Raw genomic sequence first — 22077 nt, forward strand, 5'->3', positions numbered from 1 at the left:
CGGTTGCAAGGGAAAATTGGTTGGTTGGGGTTGGGTGTTGGGTTTTTCCTCCTTTGCCTTTTGTCAGTGAGGCGGGCTCTGCGGTCTTCTTCGAAGGAGGTTGCTGCCCGAGACAACAAGGGGAATCCACTGCTGAGTCCTTCTTCTGTTGCACTGCCTGCACCCTTCACTGGTGCCATTGGACTAGCTCTAAAGGTTGTGTGGGGCTCCTGTTTTGCATCACCGGCTGCACCTGATGAGACTGGGCAGGTATAAGGAGACAATGTGATTTTTTTTTTTCTTTGCATTGGAAATGTATTGGGTTAGCGTAGCAGCTATTGCAGCACTAGTGACCCAGGTTCAAATCTGATGCTGTCTGAATGGAATTTGTACCTTCCCAGGGGCAGTGAGGATACTGAACAACTAAAGGAACTGCTCTCACTAAGACTCCAATATTCAAGAAGTAATATTTATTTATTTGTGTAGATGAAATACTGTCCTACATATGTATTTTGTTTGTGTGTATGAGTGTTTTGTCTGGTTGTGTGTCTGCATGTTTTGTACCGAGGACAGGAGAACGCTGTTTTGTGAAGTTGCACTTGTGCAATCCGATGACAATGAACTTGACTGTGTGTTTTCTTTGGTGCTCCGATTTCATCCCAAATTCCAAGGATTTACAAGGTTAGTAGGTTAATGGGTAACCTGGATGTATTTGGGTGGTGCAGGCTCATGGGCCAGAAGGGCCTGTTAGTCTGCTGTATCTCTAAATCAGTGGTTCCCAACCTTTTTCTTTCCACTCACATACCACTTTAAGTCTTCCCTATGCCATCAGTCCTCTGTGATTAGTAAGGGATTGCTTAAGGTGGGATGTGGGTGGAAAGAAAAAGGTTGAAAACCACTGTTTTAATTGTACCTAATTGACTTGTTATGTGCACGGGTTCATAACTCCAAAGGAAATGGGCCAATGACAATTTGTCTTGAGCAAAATATTTCAGTAATAATTGGGTCTAGATCAGTGATTCTCAACCTTCCCTTCCCACTCACATCCCACCTTAAGCAATCCCTTACTAATCACATAGCATTGGGATTACTTAAAGTGGGATGTGAGTGGAAAGAAAAAGGTTGGGAACCACTGCTCTAAATGATAGAGAAAAAAAAACATAGCATAATAGAATATTAAAGCATAGGAACAGGCCTTTCAGCCCATGTCTGCACTGAATGTGATGCCAATCTAACTAATCCCATCTGTCTACACATAATCTACTTCCCTCCATTCCCTGCCTGTTCTTGTGTCTGTCTGAATGCCCCTTAAACATTGTTATCATATCTATTTCCACCTCCTTCACTGGCAGTGCATATCAGGCACACACCACACTTTCTTTTTTTCAAAAAATGGTTTACAAATCTCCTTTAAACTTTCCCACTCTCATCTTAAACCTATGCCTTTTAGTATTTGACATTTCCATCTTGGGAAAAGGACTCTGACTGCTGTCTCTATCAATGCCTATCAGAATTTTATGAACTTCTATGGGGTCACCTTTCAGCCTCGGACTCCCAAGAGAAAGCATGTTCAACCTTTCCTTATAGCTCATACCCACTACTCAAGGTCACATCCTAGTGAACCTTTTCTGCACCCTCTCCAAAGTCTCCAAACCCTTCCTATAATGTTGTGCTCAGAATTGCACACAATACCCCAAATGTTTTGTATAGCTGCAACGTGACTTCACACCATTTAAACTCGATGCCCTGACTGATTAAGGCAACCAATCCATGTACCTTCTTTTCCACCTTGTCCACATGTATTTCCAATTTCTGGGAGTATGGACTTGTATCACAAAATCCCTCTGTACACCAATCCTCCTGAGGGTTCTGCCATTCACTCTACAATTTCCTCCTAAAGTACAGCACCTCTCGCTTGTTTGGATTAAACTCCATCTGCCATTTCTCCACCCAACATTCCAACTGATCTGTATTTTATGACAACTTTCTTCACTATTAACCCTTCCACCAGGTTTTGGATAAGGCTAAGAAAGGATATGGAGCCTTTGGGGAAGAGACTGAAGTTCAATTATGTCAGAAGTCAGATTTGAATTCCTTCCACATGCTTGTCCCAGCGTGCAACTCTACATCCCTCCAGTTCTTACCTGTTGATTGTGTCCGATCTCAACCACTGGAGGCTGGATGATCGCCTGCCTAATCTCTGGAATCCCCGCCAAAATCTGCCCCGCCAATACTTCTCCTGCCATAAAACTTATTTTGACCAAAGATTTTGTTTGTCTCTCTTTCATCTCTGGGCTCAGTAGCTAGCACTCCTGTGTTGGATCTTTTCAGGGGTCAGAATTTTTTTTAATGGCAGTTCGGCCTTGGGTTTGGATGACCACATCCATTTTACTGAGTGAGAAACATAGCCATAAAGTTTGATCTTGACCCATTCTCACTGTGCTTCCTGGGGTATGATGTGTGTGCTTCCCAAACTGGGAAGGTTCACCGATGAAGCAGCTGCAAATGGCATAATTTTAAACTCCTTCCCCCATGCGCCATGGAATGTGTTTATTTCACTCTGATTTTATTACAAAAGCTCTTGCTTACCTTAACATGATGCCTACAGTAAACTGCTCTTCTCTCTGATGGCTCATTACTTCAAGACTGAGGAGGGAGGAGAGCGCTCTGTCTGCCTGACCTTTGCTTTCCTTTTCCTCCTCATTGCCATGTTGGTCCTGGTGGTACGCGAGGATTATCTGGAGTTTGGTCTTGAGCCAGGTGAGTTTCGGGGGTTGCGGGGGGGGAGAACATGTCATCAATCATCAGTCCAAGGAGTGTTGCAGAGTGTACTGGAATAGATTTGAGACCTCTATCACTGAAGTGTCTCTCTCAAACCCTGCAGCACCACTGCCTGCAGCTCTCAACCACCATGGCAGCAGGTGGAGAAGAGACCCGGCACCTCAGGTTGTTCCTCTCCAACACTGCCACATCCTAAAAACAACTCTGTTGGATAATTCCTGTGTTAATATACTGGAGCATTCTATCCAACAATGTTATGGAAGCCTCTTCATCACACACATTGCAATGGTCCAAGAAGGCGGTTCAATGCATCGGAAACACATCTTTAGCACCAACAGAAGCCACATGCTAACAACGTGGCAGTGATGTCACTGAACTGTTGGGACAAGGGAACATGCCACATCCAATGAAGAGAAAAGCTTCTGTGTGCACTCAGCTTTTCATTGATCTCTTGTGGGTTTTATCTGGGAGTAATGCTGGTTTTGCTAGCTAACCAAGTCCTGAGAATGGTTTAATTTTAGTGGAGGGTGCCATAGTTTGATAGTTGATAGCATGGGCTAGCAATTTAAATCCACCTGTGCCCGGAATGGAAATAAAAACATTTAATCAGCATTATTAGATGGCAATGGAAGCTGCCAGATATTCTTTAATATATTGTAAATTTGGTCAGAAAATGGAAAAAGAAGCTTATGTAAGGTTTATGAGGCTGAAATGAAACAAGGCCTTTGAGGAATATAAAGGAATACTTAAGCAAGAAATTAGGAGGGTTGAAAGGGTCATGAAATATCCTTGGCAAACAGGATTTAAGAGAATCCCAAGACATTTTATGCATGTAAAAGGAGCAAGAGCGTAGCTAGGGAAAGGATAGGTCCATTAAAGTACAAAGGAGGGGCCCTATGTGAAGCCAGAGGAAGTGGGCAAGGCCCTAAATAAGGTTGGCATTTACTCAGGAGAAAGGCATGGATGTTGGTGAGATGAGAGTGATATTCTGGGGCAGGGGTGGGCAACCTTTTTCGAAAACTCACATTCCACCATAAATATTCCCTGTGCCATCAGTGATTAATAAGGAATTGGTTAAGGTCATGTGTGAGTGGGAAGGGAAGGTTGTTATTATTACTGAAATATTTTGCTTGAGAAAAATTGTCATTGGCCCATTTCCTTTGGAGTTATGCAACCGTGCACATAACGAGTCAATTAGGTACGATTAAAACAATAGTTTTCAAACTTTTTCTTTCCATTCACATACCACCTTAAGTAATCCCTTACTAATCACTATGGCATAGGGAATACTTAAGGTGGAATGTGAATGTGAATGGAATGTGAGTTTTTTTTTAAAAAAAGGCTGTTCTTGGGCCTTTGGGAGGAAGAGGTGTTTGCTGTCTTGAAAAATATTAAGGTATATAAGTGCCCAGGGCCTCCCTGGATTCCATCAGAGGTAAAAGAGATTGCCAGGGCCTTTGAGCCACTGGTGAGGTCCCAGAAGACCAGAGAATAGTCACTATTGCTCCTTTGTTGACAAAGTTTAGGAGGGACAAACTGAAATTGTAGGCTGGCAGATCTTGCAACAGTAGTGGGGATATTACTGGAGAATATTCTTGGGTCAGGATTTACTCAAGCATAGACTGGTTATGTGCCCTTGTGGCACAGCAGACCATTCAGCCTCTTGCATCCACACTGAATCAGAGAACAATCCCATCAATCTCATTTCCTCACCTATTTGCCTGCACCCTGTTCTCTCCCACAGCCCCACTTTCCCTCCACCTACATCACCAGGAGCCGTTTCCAGTGGTCAATTCACCTGTAACAAAGATGGGCGTGGACAGGGTGATGCGAGACCCTGTTTCTCGCTTTGTGACTCCACAACTCTGGGAGGGAACCAAAGTGCCTAAAGGGAAAGCTATGCAGTCACAGGGAGTACATGCAAACTCCACCAAGTCAGCCGTGCTGGAATCAAACATGGGTCACTAGGGCTGCAAGGTAGTGCCAGTATACCACTCTGGTCCTGTAATGAGATCTTAGAACAAACTCATCTGCCTCACAATGGTCACCAGATGGAGTCAAATGACTGAACCTACACTCCATGTCTTTCGTCTCCACACAGGGTTTGCCAACTTGTATGAAAACTTGCAGATATTTTGCAGACAACTAGGACTGGAGAGCATCTGGCCGTGAGTGATCTTCTTTCTTTTGCACTTTCCTTTCATCCATGACTTAGTGAGCAGGATTCTTGCCCTGGATGTGGTCTTGAGGACTTGCTCTACTCCTGAGATGGGTAGGTTATCCAAGTGGTGTTCTGGTATCCCAACGCAACACTGTTAAATATGCCGGTTGCAAACTGCCACCCTGGTGAATCTGTGTTGAGAGAAGAGTAAAGGAGCTCTGTTCCCATTGACCAGATAATGCCTACTTAACAGCCATGATCACCAGAGGGCTGTTGTCTGTGGGAGCCCTTATGCTGCACAAACTGGCTGCTACTGCAAAACACTTGCCACTTTAAAAGAGCTGCAGTATCTGTAAATACCTCATGCTGCAAATCACAGTGGGTATAATGGGTATGTTGGTTTTATTGATGATTGGAATGGCTGTCCTAGTCTATTTCACATCAATGAACTCCTAAAATGAACCTCTTTGAGTAAGAAGTTAAATCGAGACCCTTCTCTCAGAGTTTCAACATCCCAAGGTATCATTCAAAGATCACTTCATTGCTGCATGCAGCAATATCTGGGCAGCATTCAGGCAAGGGATGATGAATGGCAGGTAACACTTGTGCCATTCAGTTGGCAGTCAAGAGTTCGACTTTTGTGTTCTGCAGCATTACTGAATCTATCGATGTCCTTAATTTTTTTAAAATTAATTTAGACATACAGCACGGTAACAGGCCCTCTGGCTCATGAGTCCATGCTGCCCAAATACCCCAATTAATCTATAATCCCTGGTATTTTTTTTAAGGGTGTAAGGAAATACAAATTCCTTGAAGACCGCGCAGAATTAGAATCTAGGGTCACTGGCTCTGTAATAGCGTTGCGCTAACTGTGCTGCCTCAAGTCCTAGATTGATTCATCTGTCCACGTGGATGATGAGCAGGTCAGAGGCCAGGCAGCCCTTGTGAGTGATCCACTTCCTTCCCCTTCCACCATCTACAAGCACTTCTGGTGTGATGGAATACCTGTGTGGATGAGTGTAGCTCAATTACACTCTATTCCATCCAGATCAAAGCGCCTAACAGTTATGTCCCTTAAACCCTCAGTCTCTCCTCCAAGAAGAAACACAGGAATGTTGCAACAACATCTGGCACCAGCTGGATTTGGAAAAGTGTCACTGGCCATTCATTCTCGATCCACATTGTGGGAACACTTTAGCAGCAAGTTGGCAGCAATTCAAAAAGGTGTCTCGCCACCTTCTTCTTGAGGGAACTGTGGATGCAAATAAATGCTGTCTTAGTGACACCAACATCCTGTGAATGACTTTTATTTTTTTTAAAAGCCTTTGTAATCCCCATCAACGTATAAAATATTACTACCTGGCCAGCTCATCTGGTGTCTGTCAGAGCTGTCAGCCCTTGTTGGATTTCAAAATAATGTATGTTTTCCCACATTCCAGGGAAGTGAAATTTCATTAGTGAAACTTGGGATTGTTCAGAAGTTTTTTAAGGTGCTGTACTGTCTACCACTGTTAATATGTAAAACTATGGGATTGTAGCTGAATTAAACTGGAGTTGGATGAACTCCAATCATTCGGGAGGCAGTTACAGGGATGCTATCGTACCTATGAAACAAGAGGAGGATGGAGGATGGGTGACATTCAGGAGAGAGAAAGGGAACAGGCAGGCAGTGCAGGGCACCCCTGTGGCTGTCCCCTTCAATAATGTATGCCATTTTAGATACAGTTGGAGGGGAATGATCTACCAGGGACAAAACATGGCAATCAGGTCTCTGGCACAGAGTCTAGTCTTGTAGCTAAGAAGAGAAAGGAGAAGAGGCAGCGAGCTGTAGTGATAGGAGATTCCACAGTTAGAAGGACAGATAAGGCATTCTTTGGAAGAGATCGAGAATATAAGATCTCTCACATCGTTCACAGCATTCTCAGGATGGAAGGTGAGCAGCCAGATGTCGTGGTCCATCTAGGGATCAATGATGTGGGTAGGAAAGGTGAGGAGGTCCTGCAAGGAGAGTTCAGGGAGTTAGGCACTAGTTTGAGGGACAGAACCTCCAGGGTTGTGATCTCAGGATTGCTGCCAGCGCCACATGCTAGTGAGGTTAGAAATGGAAGGATAAGGCAGCTTAACACATGGCTAAAGACATGGTGCAGGAGGGAGGGCTTCAGGTTTTTGGATTATTGGGCTCTCTTCCAGGGAAGGTGGGACCTGTTCGACAGGACGGTTTTCATTTGAACTGGAGGGGAACTAGGATCCTTGCGAGAAGGTTTTGTCCAGTGGGTTTGAACTAGATTGCAGGGGGATGTGCACCAGAGTGCCAGAGCAGATAGAGAAGTGGAAGAAGGAAAAGATTATGTGAAAATTGCATGTAACATTAGAATTCAACAGGTTGTACATGGCAGAAATTTTCTAACATGCATCTATTTCAGTGTAAAGAGTATTGTAGGAAAGACAGATGAGCTTAGAGCATGGATTGGCACATGGAATTACGATATTGTGGCCATTAGTGAAACTTGGTTGCAGGAGGAGCAGGCCTGGAAGCTCTATGTTCTGGACTTCTGTTGGTTTGGATACGGTAGAACTGGGGGGGCGAAGGGGAGGAGTGGCATTTCTCGTCAGGGAAAATATCACAGCTGTCTTCAGGAAGGACGGACCATAGGGTTTGTCGACTGAGGCTATCTAGGTGGAGCTGAGGAACGGGAAAGGTATGACTACACTCATGAGGTTGTATTATGGATCACCCAATAGCCAATGAGAATTGGAGGACCAAATCTAAAGAAAGATAGCAGACAGCTGCAGGAAACATAAGGTTGTTATTGTAGGAAATTTTAATTTTCCACATATTGACTGGTACTTCCATACTTTAAAAGGGCTGAATGGCTTGGAGTTTGTTAAATGTGTTAAGAAAAGTTTTCTAAATCAATACATAGAGGTACCAACTAGAAAGTGCAATACTCGATCTATTTTTAATATCTGTGCAAATAAGAGGCAGGATATTAGATGTTAAATATAAAATGTGATTTTTATCTGACCACTTACCCTTGTTAATGACTATTATAATACCTGATAAAGATAAATCGGTTTATAGATGGAGACTGAATTCAGTATTATTAAAAAGATATTTTTGTGATTTTTATTAGAAGACAGATTCAGTTATTTTATGAAACAATATTGAATTCAGTGAATGATACATTTGTAATCTGGGATGCTTTAAAAGCCTATTTGAGAGGACAAATTATGTTTTACCTCTAAAATTAAGGATTATATGAAAGAGGTAGATCAAGAAATAACGATATTAGAAAAAGATCTTCTTCCAAAACGAAGTTCTGAAGATAAACGTAGGCAACTAATTAACCAAAAACTTTGTTTGCCCAGCGATTTAGTTCCTCTTGGAGGGAATGATGCAAATTCCTTTCTATTGCAGGTACTCAGTTGCCAGATTAGTTTTTAAACTCTCACTGGTTGGACTGTCCTCATTTATTGGAGCATGCTTAACATTTCCAGGCCTCCGGATGGCACAGACTCATTTAGATGCTCTCAAGATGACTGCAGACAAACCTCTGACACAGTAAGTAATGTAGCTGAGGTATATTGCTGAAGGCAACCTCCAGGGAGTAAATGGCGGGCAAGCCGAGGTTGTGCTGGTTCTCAGGAACATGGATGTCACTGACAAGGCCAGCGTTTATTCATCCTCGAATACCCAGGTGGTGGGGAGCCACCAGCATGAAAGCCCACTGTGTCTCTGGTGCTGGGGATCCCATGGTGCAATTGGGGAGGGAGTGCCTGGATTGAGACCCAGTGATGATGAAAGAAGCGTGATTATATTTCTCACTCAGAATAGGGTGTGATTTGAGAGGCTTTGAGAGGATCTGAGGATGTGGATTGCAATGACCTGTAGATGGGTTTCTGTCGGTGATGGGCAAAATTCCACGTGGATCCAGGGCAGTATGAAATGATGGTACTGAATGGGAAGTTGGTGTGGAATGCGATGGAGTCTGCACATTGTGTGGTTCTCCTACAAACCCATCTCTTTTCTTTTTAAAATATTTTTATTGAGTTTAACAAATAAGCATAAATGCAGAATTGACATTTACATCATAGTTCATTTGTATACATGTGAGCAGACATAAAAAAAAGCCAATGAGAAAAAGTAGATAAAACTACGTCAATAATTGCTTATAATACCCCAAAAACATTTAATTGAAATGATCTAAGTAGCCATGCTAAACCCATTTGTTGAAATAACTGGTATAAAATAAAGGAAATAAAAAAAGAAAAAAACTAAATCTAATCTATCCGCTCCCTCTAATCAAGGCTACCTTATAAATTAATTTTTAAAAATCAATAATGTGGAACCACTGGCGACCCCAGGAGAACAGGCAATGAACCACCGGAACATACAGTAATTGTCAATTCTTCCAATTATAAAAAAAATTCTAAGAATGAGCCCCACAATTTCATAAATTGAAACTTACTATCTTTAATATTATATTGTGGCGGCGCACATCCTCACGGCCAACCAGCCCCACTTGTATCGCCACGTGGCGGGGCAGCCATGGGGAAATGGCTTTGTCAGAGGTTTCTCTCTGACTCCAGCATCCCTTCCAGCGCGCACCCTGGGCAGCGATTAGGATGTCACAATGCATCAGGTGACTAAGCTCATGCTGCCCTTATAAGGGCGTGCTGAATTTGAATAACAATAGTCGTTTACGACCCTCAGCGTGGTGGCTGTGTTTCTTCCACTGCTCACACCACCACAATATCTAATTTTCTCTAAACTTAAATAGGACATTAGATGGCATACGAGTAGGGGATGAATCATCTTTACATTACAATAAAATTGCTCGTCTGGCTATCAACATGGCAAAAGCTAAAAGTTTTTCCTGAGACACCGATATAAGAGTATCTCAGTTATGAGAAAAACCAAATAAGGCAATTAACGGGCAAGATTCCAAATTAAGAATCGTTGATAAAGTTTGGAAAATGTGTTTCCAGGTTCTCTAAATTTGGGCACTCCCAAAACATATGGATCAGAGAAACTTCAAAAATTTTACATTTCTCAGTATCTGAAATTTCAGAGATGCATTTCAGATGTGGGACTGAGACAGGAACATATCTAAATGCCACGTGGTTGTGCATGAAAGTGAGGCCATTTTTGCAAGAAATCACCGGAAAAATTAACCAGGATAATAGGAGTGGCCTTCACAGGTGGCCTGGAGCTATATCTATTAGGTAATTTTATGGAAATAAGTGACAAATTGACCAAATATCAAATCTCATTTATAAAAATACCACTGGCAGTAGTGAAAAAATGTATCGTGACCACTTGGAAGTCTACTTATAGCACGATGGACTATGGAAGTGAACAGCTGTATATCTATGGGGGAAAGAAAAGTCACATATAAAGAATAAATATGACACTTTTGTAAAGGTCTGGCAGCCATACTTGAACCACATAGGGGCCCAGATACAGTAATAAAAATGAACAAAAAAGGGTATAAAAGGTAGCTGTATATATAAAAAAAACCTATAGTTTCCCCAATTGTACTCGCTATACTAAAAATATATGTAAGCTCTGATGGTGAACAGATCTATATGTATGGAAGGGGAGGAGGGAGGGAAAGTTGTTTTTATTTGTTGTGTTTGTGGGAAAAAGTTTAATATATTGTATTATTAAAATGTCACTATAATTTTTGAAAAACATAAAATATCCAAAAAATATTAGTGTTGGAAATTCACGGAAAATCCAAAAGCTTAGACTGAACAAAATGCCTAATTTGTAAATATCTAAAAGAAGTGTCTATTGGAAAAATTACAGTTAGCTGATAATTGTTTGAAAGAGACAAAATTATCTGAATAAAGAGATCATTAAAACTTTGACTACCTTTTCAATGCCATTCCTTGAAACCTGCATCTAACAAAGATGGTTTTCTATAATTGGACGAGCCAATGAAAAACCATTGATTCCAAAGAATTTCCTAAATTGAGCCCAAATTCTCAACCTATTTCTCATTATTGGATTATGTGTTAATTTGGAAAAGGAAAATGGTAAAAAAAAAATGCTAAAATTGCCAACATAGAAGCTTTTTTTGGAGAACTGCAATTCCATTTCTACCCAAGATGGCCAATTCTTTGATTTATCCAAATGTAATAACAAAAGTAAATTAGATATGTTGATCGCCCAGTGATACAATCTAAAATCTGGAAGTGATAATCCTTCATTTAACGTGGTCTTTTGAAGATGGACTTTACTTATACTTGGTTTTTTTTTCCCCCTGCCATATATAAGTAGAAATGGCTGAATCTAGCGAGCTGAAAAAGGACTTGGGGATAAAAATTAGTAATGCTTGAATATTTTACCAAAATTTTTGTATTTTTTTTAATTTTAATCGAATTACTACATCTCATTATTGTAATATTTAAGGGTGACCAACTGTAAGGTAAAAACATCATGAGTTGGGACCGGAGAAGGAGTCACCCAGTAACAGGAGTAACAGGATGCAGGTGTGACCTTGTACGCTCAAGATAAATGTGGCAATAACAAGATGATGTGCAGCAGACTAACAGAGAAGGGTAGCAACAGCTTATTCATTGGATAATGTAATGGTATGATAATTTACTAAGTCCTGAGGTATAAAAAAAAAACACCACTTGCTGATATCGGGAGAATGTGCCTTCTCCAACTAACACTGTTAGTTGCAAGTGTTACAATCCGGTAATAAAGAACCTTGATTTCGACTCAGTCTGGTGTCTGACTCACTCATTCTCGAACAAAGCAGACCTAACACCAACCCAATAATAGTTTATTCTTATCGAGTAATACCCAGAAATTTTTTTCAATATGTTTTTATAACTTGTAATTCCTAAATATTGGAAATGTTCTTTCACTATTTTAAATGGAAAATTAGAATAACCTGCAAAAGCACCTTTTGAAGGTAGAAGTTCACTCTTTTGTAAATATAATTTATAATCTGAGAACTAACTGAATCTATCAAACAAAATTAATATATTTGGTATAAAAATTTCAGGATTTGAAATAAAAAGCAGTAAATCATCCACATAAAGTGATACTTTATGTTCAGTTCTTCCTCTAATTACGCCACTAAATTCTCTACATTGTCAGAGAGCAGCAGATTATGGTTCCAACACTATATCAAAAAGCAAAGGACTTTAAGGGCAACCCTGCCCAAACCCACATCCGACTGAGCTCTTGATAACTCCTATGGGCTGCTGTGAAGCTCCTCCTGGAATGCTTTATCCTTGAAAGTTGTGGTTAAAGCCTGACGGACTAGGCCTTCGGTTACCATGTACCAAACCTCCTGCCAGCTCGGCCTCGGCTGAGGATTTGCTGTTGTGGCACAGTTGTCTTCAATTGGTTTTGTGTCCCTGTTCCAGGGTACTGCTATACGCCAGCTTTCTGTCACCCGTTGTCGTGCTATTGCTCTGGGTGAAGCCGATCAGCAGAGACTTCGTCATCAACGCTCCGTTCGGGACTGAGAAGGTTCAGCTGTGAGTACCTGATGCAGGTGCGCGGTGGACTCAGAACATTCACTCCCTCAGCCCATGTACCAGAACAATCTCTTGTTCGACTGTTTTGACTGCCTTGGCTAATGCACTGTGGGGGTTTCTAATGACAGTTTATTTTGTGTTGACTGGAATGACTTTGATAATTTCTATTTATTAATGGAATTTGACCACCACCACAGTTATCCCTCTGTCCTGACCACAGGATTTCTGGTCCGGTGATGTGACAACTGCCCCGCAGTCTACCTTTGCCACAAGTTTCATGTCGAATTCTCGACCTCTCCTGGAATTGCCCCTCCCCACTCCTTGATTGGTGCATTTCCTTCCTGCAGCAAATTTAGAATGCAAGCAGACTTACTGTTACCTTCTTGCATTAATCTCAGCTGTGCTACAAACTCCATTCTCTATTTCCCTCCTTCCCTGATGTGTGGAGGCACCTCTGTGGGCAGGGGTTGGATATCCAAGTTGAGATTACCCTGACTCTTGTATTAAGACAGTGCCTGTTGCACCTGAACCAGGGGTGAGTCATGTTGCTCTCTGACGACCCTCACCTGTGGGAAATCTCTAGCCTAGCTCGCCATGAACCCTGCACAGTGGTGTGCTCCTGCAGTCATGTGAACACTTTGACACTGGCCTTACTTTCTCCCCTGCTCCCAAAGGATGTCTGACTCCGCATACAACACAGTGCGCCTGTGGGTGATCCTCGGACTGTGTGCACTGCGCCTGTTGGTGACCCGCTACCACCTGCAGGCCTACCTGAACCTGGCCGAGAAGTGGGTGGAGCAAATGAAGAAGGACGCTGGTTACATCTCCATGGTTGAAATTCAGCGGAAGGTACAGCATAGCCTTGTGGGAAGGAGATCATCTTGTTCTATCTATATGTAGAACCCAGTTTGCACCATGTTACCTTTTGGAATCAAAATTTCATCCAGTGCTTTGATATGTACGTAACCAAAAATCACACTAACCTTTGTGGAAATGGTGTCCTCTGACTGATGGAATCAGCCTTGGTATTAATTCAATTACCACAAACATATAGGCCAGGTAACACATGTATTTAATGTTCATCTGTAGCATTCAAGTGGACAAAGCGAGCAAAGTGTAACAAGAGCCATGTTAACAGTAAATGTGACGGAATGTAATCCCCCCCCATCCCACCTTTTTCATGCAGACTTCAGTGTAAAGCTGCCCCATCTGCCTGCCAGTGGTAGGGCCACAGGTTTTCCACTAATTCTCGCCTCCACAACCCTGACGTTAAGTACCTCTAATGTCTCAATTACTCCGTGTTTCTGTGAAAACCCACATGCAAGCTCGGTAATCCTGGAATGTTTGTCACTTTGCTCTGTGAGAATTGTTCAGCGCGAGGCTAATTGCTCTTGAGTAGATCTGAAACAAAGTTGTCTTCATAGAATGACTTGTTTGAAAAAGTCATGAGTCCGAGATTAGGTGTCTGTCAGTAATTTCCTTTCTCAAAGACACAAGCCTGGAATCTAATCGAGAACGCTGTGGGTTGTAGAATCACCATTATCCAGGAGTGAGAAACTGGCAAGAATCTAATCGAATCTATAAATACCAGGTTCTTGGGGGTGAGGTAGAAGCTGGAATCTAATGATGGGGCGTGGAAAGTTTAGGAATTGGAAATTATGTGTGGATTCACAGATAACCAAGAGCGTAATGCAAACTGGGTTTGAGAGTTTGCATTGAGAATAATAGTTACTTGAAGTTTTAACATTACTTGGCGATTATTCTCGGACTTTTGCGAGTATTGGGATTGTGCTCAGATCTGGGTACCAGGGATTCCTGTCAGCCTGCTGCAATTCTGGAGTGGGTTCTGTCGACAGGAGATAAACGAGAGGCTGCAGACACTGGAATCTGGAGCAGTTGTGCATTGATCACTAACAGGCTATGTTTGGTTTTCCTGCTGCAGATTTCTCGAGTGTTCTGCTATTTGTGTGTGATTACTGTGCAGTATCTGGGCCCCGTAATCCTGCTTCTACATTGCACTTTGCTGCTGAAAGTTCTGGGTGAGTCCATGAGTCTGAACTGAGCATAATATTGGGGTCAACAGCCTGTCCATCAATCCTCAACACAGACCCACCAATCTCTAGCTCAGAACCCCCATTTCCCATGGGGAAGAGAGTTCCTGATTTCAGTCTTGAGTGGTTTCGTTCTGAATTTCCCCAACACTCACTCCACTTCTCCCCTGTGCTGAGCCTCTCTGCAGATTAGCTCATCTGTGCTGGTCCCAGCATGCGCACCCACCCTGCTTCATCCCACCGGAGCCAGCAGAGGCCCCTTGGACCGTCAGGAGGTGTAGAGAGCCTGCCGTTCGGCCACTCACTCTGAGTCTTAGTCCAGAAGTCCCCAACCCTGGCTGGTTTCTAATGCAGTGAATGACCAAGCAGTCTCAGGGAGGGCAGTCCAAAATAATGAAGTTTGCCTGTACATATAACCACTTACAGCACAGAACAAGCCAGTTCGGCCCTACTAGTCCATGCCGTAACAAATCCCCACCCTCCTAGTCCCACTGACCAGCACACGGTCCATACCCCTCCAGTCCTTTCCTCTCCATGTAACTATCCAGTCTTTCCTTAAATGTAACCAATGATCCCGCCTCAACCACGTCTGCCGGAAGCTCATTCCACATCCCTACCACCCTTTGCGTAAAGAAATTTCCCCTCATGTTCCCCTTATAATTTTCCCGCTTCAATCTTAAACCATGTCCTCAAGTTTGAATCTCCCCCACTCTTAATTGAAAAAGCCTATCCACATTTACTCTGTGTCCCTTTTAAAATCTTAAACACCTCTATCAAGTCCCCCCTCAATCTTCTATGCTCCAGAGAAAAAAGCCCTAGTCTGCACAACCTTTCCCTGTAACTCAAACCTTGAAATCCTGTCAACATTCTCGTGAACCTTCTCTGCACTCTCTCTATTTTGTTTATATCTTTCCTATAATTTGGTGACCAAAACTGTACACAGTACTCCAAATTTGGCCCCACCAATGCCTTGTACAATTTCATCATAACCTCCCTACTCTTGAATTCAATACTCCGATTTATGAAGGCCAACATTCCAAATGCCTTCTTCACCACATCATCTGCCTGAGTATCAGCCTTGAGGGTACTATTTGCCATCACTCCTAAATCCCTTTGTTGCTCTGCACATCTCAATAGCCTACCATTTAATGCATATGACCTATTTAGATTTGCCTTTCCAAAATGCAACACTTCACACTTATCTGTATTAAATTCCATCAGCCATTTCTCAGCCCACACCTCCAGCCTTCCTAAATCACCTTTTAATCTATGGTAATCTTCCTCACTGTCCACAACACCACCAATCTTTGTATCATCCGCAAACTTGCTTATCCATTTCTTCACCCCTACTTCCAGATCGTTAATATATATAACAAACAATAGTGGACCCAGGACCGATCCCTGAGGAACTCCACTAGTCACCGGCCTCCAATTGGACAAACAATTTTCTACCACTACTCTCTGACACCTCCCATCCAACCATTGCTGAATCCATTTCACTACCTCTTTATTTGTACCTAATGCCTCCACCTTTTTTTCCTAACCTCCTGTGGGGAACTTTGTCAAAAGCTTTACTAAAGTCTAAATAGACAACATCCATAGCTTTCCCTTCATCAACCTTTTTTGTAACCCCCTCGAAAAACTCAGTCGGGTTTGTCAAGCATGATCTACCCCTGACAAAACCATGCTGATTACTCCCTATCAATCCCTGTACCTCCAAATATTTGTAAATACCATCCCTCAGAACACTTTCCATCAACTTGCCCACCACAGACGTCAGACTCACTGGCCTATAATTCCCAAGTTTACATTTGGACCCTTTCATAAACAGCGGAACCACATGCGCCACCCTCCAATCCTTTGGCACTACCCCTGTGGCCAGTGACATCCTAAATATCTCTGTTAATGGCCCCACTATCTGTGCACAAGCCTCCCTGAGTGTCCTTGGGAATATTTTGTCCGGTCCCGGAGATTTATCCACCTTTATCTTTATCAACACAGCCATCACTACCTCCTCAGTTATCCTTATATATGACCTCTCCACTATTTTTCTTTACTTCAACTGGTTCAATATTTTTTTCCCTAGTGAATACCGAGGCAAAGAAATCATTCAAAATTTCCCCCATTTCCTCTGACTTCTCACTCAGCCTACCCTCGCTATCTACAAGGGGTCCAATTTTATCCCTCACTAATCTTTTACTTTTTTTAAAAAATTTTTATTTTTCACACCATAAACCACATTAACCATGATACATACTTTTTCCTTTTCAAATATATACAGTGCCATTTTACTAATCTTTTACTTTTAATGTACTTATAGAAACCCTTTGGATTTATTTTTACTCTGTCCGCCAAAGCCTCTTCATGCCTTTTTTTGGCCTTTCTAATTTCTTTCTTAAGATTCCTTCTACACTCCTTGTAGTCCTCCTTCAAATTCTCAGCTCCCTGCTCTTTATACCTCTTGTACACCTCCCTTTTTCTCCTAACCAAATTTCCAATATTCCTTGAAAACCAAGCCTCCCTATGACTTCCAGCCTTTCCTTTGATCCTCACTAGGACATATCTACTCTGTACCCTCAAAATTTCTTTTTTGAATATCCTCCATTTTTCATTTACATCCTTACCTGAAAATATCCTGTCCCACTCAATACTCCCCAAATCCCTTCTTATTCCTTCAAAATTTGCTCTTCTCCAATCCAGAACCTCAACTTTAGGCCCCTCTTTGCTCTTCCCTAAAACTAACAGAGTTATGATCACTAGACCCAATTTGTTCTCCAACATTAATGTCCGATACCTGACCTAGCTCATTCCCTAACAGGAGATCCAGTTTTACACCGTCGCGAGTCGGTTCTTCTGCTAATTGATTTAGAAAACAATCTTGAACACATTTAACGAACTCTAGCCCATCCAGCCCTCTAACTGTATGGGTATCCCAATCAATGTGAGGGAAGTTAAAATCTCCCATGATCACTACCTTATGATTCTCACACATATATGTTATCTCCCTACAAATTTGTTCTTCTAATTATCTTGGCCGATTTGGTGGTCTGTAATACACCCCTATTAGCACCCTCATGCCTCCTTCACCCCTCAATTCCACCCAAACAGCCTCACTGGACGATCCCTCCAGATCATCCTGCCACCTCACGGCAGTAATGTCCTCCTTAACAAGCAGAGCAACTCCTCCCCCTTTTTTACCCCTGATCTATCACATCTAAAACAAATGTATCCTGGAATATTAAGTTGCCATTTCTGCCCCTCCTGTAGCCAGGTCTCACTAATGGCCACAATATCATGACCCCAAGTATCTGTCCATGCTCTAAGTTCATCTCCCTTGTTCACTATGCTTCTTGCATTAAAATATGTGCATTTCAGAGAATGACCCTCACCTAAATTCTCTTTTCTACCTTTTACCCTAATCTCCATCCTACCTTTGTTATCGTTATTATTCCTATCTAGGTGGCCATACTCCCTTGACACTGCTCTCACACTCTGTTCCCCACCCCCCTGCCAAACTAGTTTAAACTTTCCCCCACAGCTCTAGCAAATCTGCTTGCCAGCACATTGGTCCCCCTCCAGTTCAAGTGGAGTCCGTCCCTTTTGTACAGGTCCAACCTTCCCCAGAAGAGATCCCAATGATCCAGAAATCTTATCCCCTGCCCCCCGCACCATCTCTTTAGCCATGCATTCATCCTCCACATCCTCCTATTTCTACCCTCTCTAGCGTGTGGCACCGGCAGCAATCCACAGATTACTACCTTGGAGGTCCTGTTTTTTAACTTCCTACCTAATTCCACATAATCCTGTTTCAGGACCTCATCCCCACTTCTAAGTCATTGGTCCCCACATGGACCACGACTTCTGGCTGTTCTCCTTCCCCTTGCAGAATGCTATGAACTCGATCAGAGATATCCCTGACCCTGGCACCAGACCAACCTGGATCCCCGATCTCGTCCCACAAACCTTCTATCTGTCCCTCTGACTAATGAGTCCCCAACTACAAGTATCCTGTTCTTATCCCTCCTTCCCTCCTGAACCTCAGGGGCAGCCCCTGTGCCAGAGATCTGACCCCCACGACTCGCCCCCGATAGGCTATTCCCCCCAGCAGTAACCAATGCAGAATACATGTTGCTGAGCGGCACTTCCACAGAGGTACTCTGCACAGGCACTCTCCCTCCTTTCCTCACAGTCACCCAATTCCCTGACTCCTGCCTTCTAGGGGTAACTGTCTCCCTGGAACTCTTCTCTATCACTGCCTCTGCTTCCCTTATGATCCTCAGTTCATCCAACTGCAGCTCAAGCTCCCTAACACGGCCACTCATTATATGCAATTGGATGCATCTTTTGCAGGTGTAGTCATCAGAAACAGCTGTGCTACATCCCACAACTGGGCACTTAACTACCCCAACTGACTCCATTTCCTCCTTTCTTCCTATAAATATGTTGTTTCAAAGATACCTTTCCACACAAGGAGCTCCTTCTCAGCCCCTGCTCGCTGAAGTCCCTCGAGCCAAAGTCCCAAGTCCCCACTCCTTCACTGGGCCACTCACGCATTGCGCCTCTCCTCACTGGCCGCTCCCTCCCTTTCTACTCCTTTTATTACCCCGTACCAATTAACACCAATTAACTCCTGGCTCCTCCTCCTCTCACCCGACACCAGGCACTGACTCACTGCCTCCTCCGACCCCAAGTACGACCTTTCTGAGCATCTGTCCTGAACAGCTGAACCTTGGTTCCAGACTCTGGCCAGTGGAATCAGCTCTGTCAGTCCCTGCCAGAGTCTGAGAACCTGTGGAATTCTCTGCCTAAGGGAAGAGTGGAGGCTGCCTCATGGAATGTATTTCAGAGACACATTCTTGAACGCAGGTAGGAAGGGTATATGGGACCTGGTGGTAAGTGGAGCAGAGTCTACGGCCTGACCAGCCATGATCTTGTTGAATGGCGGAGCAGGCTCGACAGGCCAGGTGGTCAACTCCTGCTCCTGAGATTTCCAGCCATTCTCAGGTCCAGTGTGTTTGGCCAGTCTTTGATCTGAGCATGGGGGCAAGCCCCCTGCAGCAGCCGAGACTAGAGGACAAGCTCCCCTTTCCCCCTTGTTCCCGGTGCTTGCTCTGAGCTGAAGCTCACTGTTGTTACCTTTCTTTCATTTGTTTCAGGTGACTATTCCTGGGGCTTGTACCCAGAGCCCCCTGGAGTTTCCGTGATCATTGATGCCAGTCCACATTCCTCGGGCACCGCCCCTGACGAGGAAGATGATTACCGGATGGCCGTCTCCCAGATCATGGCTGCACTGGGTGCCTTGCGGAGTGTTTTCACGCCCCTCTTTTACCGGGGCCTTTTCTCCTTCCTCACCTGGTGGTTGGCTGCTTGTCAGGTTGTGACGAATCTTTTTGGCCTTTACTTCCATCAGTACCTCATGGCCTCATAGGAGATAGGACAATCGTGGGGCCTTGTCCGCTGTTGAGTGTCTTCCTTTGAATGTACGGACTCTCTGAGAGGAATGTTACACTCTGGTCTGCTCCTGTTATTTGAACTGTGGAGAAGGTAGACCCAGCGGTTGGTGATACCAGTCACGCCCCAGGCGCATGTGATGCCTGTGCTGAGAGCTTGTGAGGAACTTACTGTCCATGAACGTGAGCAAGGTACCAGAAGGTTTGTCTGGCAGTCAATCTCCTGATCAGGAGAAGCTGCAGCAGGGGCAGTGTGTTCTTGCTGTGTGTCAGGATGTTGGTTTATTTAATGTTAATAACACTGGACAACAATTTTTTTTCAAAAGGTTTGCTTCCTGAAAGAGAATTGGGTATTATGATCGACAACTTCAAGCTGAACACAAAGATAATGTCAGATTTGCTGTATCACATAGGAAGTTGGAGAAACATTAAATTGACTTTTATTGAATTTAGTATGTTTAATCGCATAATGACGTTGACATATTGTGCAAGTTCAACTGACCTAAAAATGTTCTACTGCTGAATTTCATTTGTACTCAGCATGTAATGCCTCTCGTGTCGATGTCGAACAATAGTCGGCCAGCATTGATGGATTCCAGTTGCCCTGATCCCACTTTTCCATGGTCGCAATGTCTTGATGAAGCCTTTCACCATGTTCGTCACTGACTGTACCAAGATCACCAGGGAAGAGTCCAAATATGTTAGGAAATCACAAAAATAGATTGTATTTTAAAAAACTGTACATGACTTTAAGGTGATTTTCATGATCAGTAGCCCAAAATCCATAAAATGCACCAAAAAGTGTTCAGGAAGCAAAATCTTTGTTGCCCTTTTGTTCAGAGTACATCCCCTTCTGAATCCTCCAACTCCAGAACAAAAACATAGAGCATCAAACTCTACAGCACAGTGTTGTGCCAACCAAATAACCTCCTGTAACAACTGACTAGAATTTGCATACTACCTAACCCTCAATTTTATGTACAGGTTCCTTTCTAATCATGTCTGCTTCCACCACTGTTCCTGGCAGCGGATTCAATTTCCCCCACCACTCTGTGCGATCAACTTACCTCTAACATTTTCCCTGTACTTACTCCTAAGCACCTTAAAACTGTGCCCCCTCATGTTAGCCATTACAGCTCTGAGGGGAAAAGCAACTGGCTATCCACAATGTCTCTCATCATCTTGTCTCTTCTTCTTTGGCTTGGCTTCGCAGACGAAGATTTATGGAGGGGTAAAATGTCCACGTCAGCTGCAGGCTCGTTTGTGGCTGACAAGTCCGATGCGGGACAGACAGACACGGTTGCGGGGAAAATTGGTGGGTTGGGTGTTGGGTTTTTCCTCCTTTGTCTTTTGTCAGTGAGGTGGGCTCTGCGGTCTTCTTCAAAGGAGGTTGCTGCCCGCCGAACTGTGAGGCGCCAAGATGCACGGTTTGAGGCGATATCAGCCCACTGGCGGTGGTCAATGTGGCAGGCACCAAGAGATTTCTTTAAGCAGTCCTTGTACCTCTTCTTTGGTGCACCTCTGTCTCGGTGGCCAGTGGAGAGCTTGCCATAGAACACGATCTTAGGAAGGCGATGGTCCTCCATTCTGGAGATGTGACCTACCCAGCGCAGTTGGATCTTCCACAGCGTGGATTCGATGCTGTCGGCCTCTGCCATCTCGAGTACTTCGATGTTAGGGATGAAGTCACTCCAATGAATGTTGAGGATGGAGTGGAGACAACGCTGGTGGAAGCGTTCTAGGAGCCGTAGGTGATGCCGGTAGAGGACCCATGATTCAGAGCCGAACAGGAGTGTGGGTATGACAACGGCTCTGTATACGCTTATCTTTGTGAGGTTTTTCAGTTGGTTGTTTTTCCAGACTCTTTTGTGTCGTCTTCTGAAGGCGCTATTTGCCTTGGCGAGTCTGTTGTCTATCTCGTTGTCGATCCTTGCATCCGATGAAATGGTGCAGCCGAGATAGGTAAACTGGTTGACCGTTTTGAGTTTTGTGTGCCCGATGGAGATGTGGGGGGCTGGTAGTCATGGTGGGGAGCTGGCTGATGGAGGACCTGTTTTCTTCAAGCTGACTTCCAGGCCAAACATTTTGGCAGTTTCCGCAAAACAGGATGTCAAGCACTGAAGAGCTGGCTCTGAAATGGGCAACTAAAGCG

The 22077-nt window shown here is 43.6% G+C and overlaps 1 protein-coding gene and 1 long non-coding RNA gene across 4 annotated transcripts in view; one reads left to right on the plus strand and one right to left on the minus strand.

Moving 5' to 3' along the window:
* tmem161a (transmembrane protein 161A) overlaps window positions 1-20373 on the plus strand; it is a 31081-nt gene extending 10708 nt beyond the window's left edge. For 2 of the 3 annotated variants that reach the window (XM_069928574.1, XM_069928575.1), the window contains 7 exons: window positions 2588-2739; window positions 4862-4928; window positions 8340-8483; window positions 12311-12424; window positions 13099-13273; window positions 14367-14463; window positions 19632-20373. In XM_069928574.1, coding sequence (XP_069784675.1) covers window positions 2588-2739; window positions 4862-4928; window positions 8340-8483; window positions 12311-12424; window positions 13099-13273; window positions 14367-14463; window positions 19632-19903 — 1021 coding nt within the window. In that variant the 3' untranslated portion in view covers window positions 19904-20373. The remainder of the gene's footprint in view (window positions 1-2587; window positions 2740-4861; window positions 4929-8339; window positions 8484-12310; window positions 12425-13098; window positions 13274-14366; window positions 14464-19631) is intronic. The other variant, XM_069928576.1, reaches the window with a different exon arrangement.
* Window positions 1-22077, minus strand: part of LOC138758943 (uncharacterized) — a 30836-nt gene that overhangs the window by 2694 nt on the left and 6065 nt on the right. Inside the window, exon 2 of the long non-coding RNA XR_011354541.1 lies at window positions 2569-2810. This is a non-coding gene — a long non-coding RNA (uncharacterized lncRNA). The remainder of the gene's footprint in view (window positions 1-2568; window positions 2811-22077) is intronic.

This window comes from Narcine bancroftii, chromosome 3 (genome assembly GCF_036971445.1).
Source record: "Narcine bancroftii isolate sNarBan1 chromosome 3, sNarBan1.hap1, whole genome shotgun sequence".
Lineage (NCBI taxonomy): Eukaryota > Metazoa > Chordata > Chondrichthyes > Torpediniformes > Narcinidae > Narcine > Narcine bancroftii.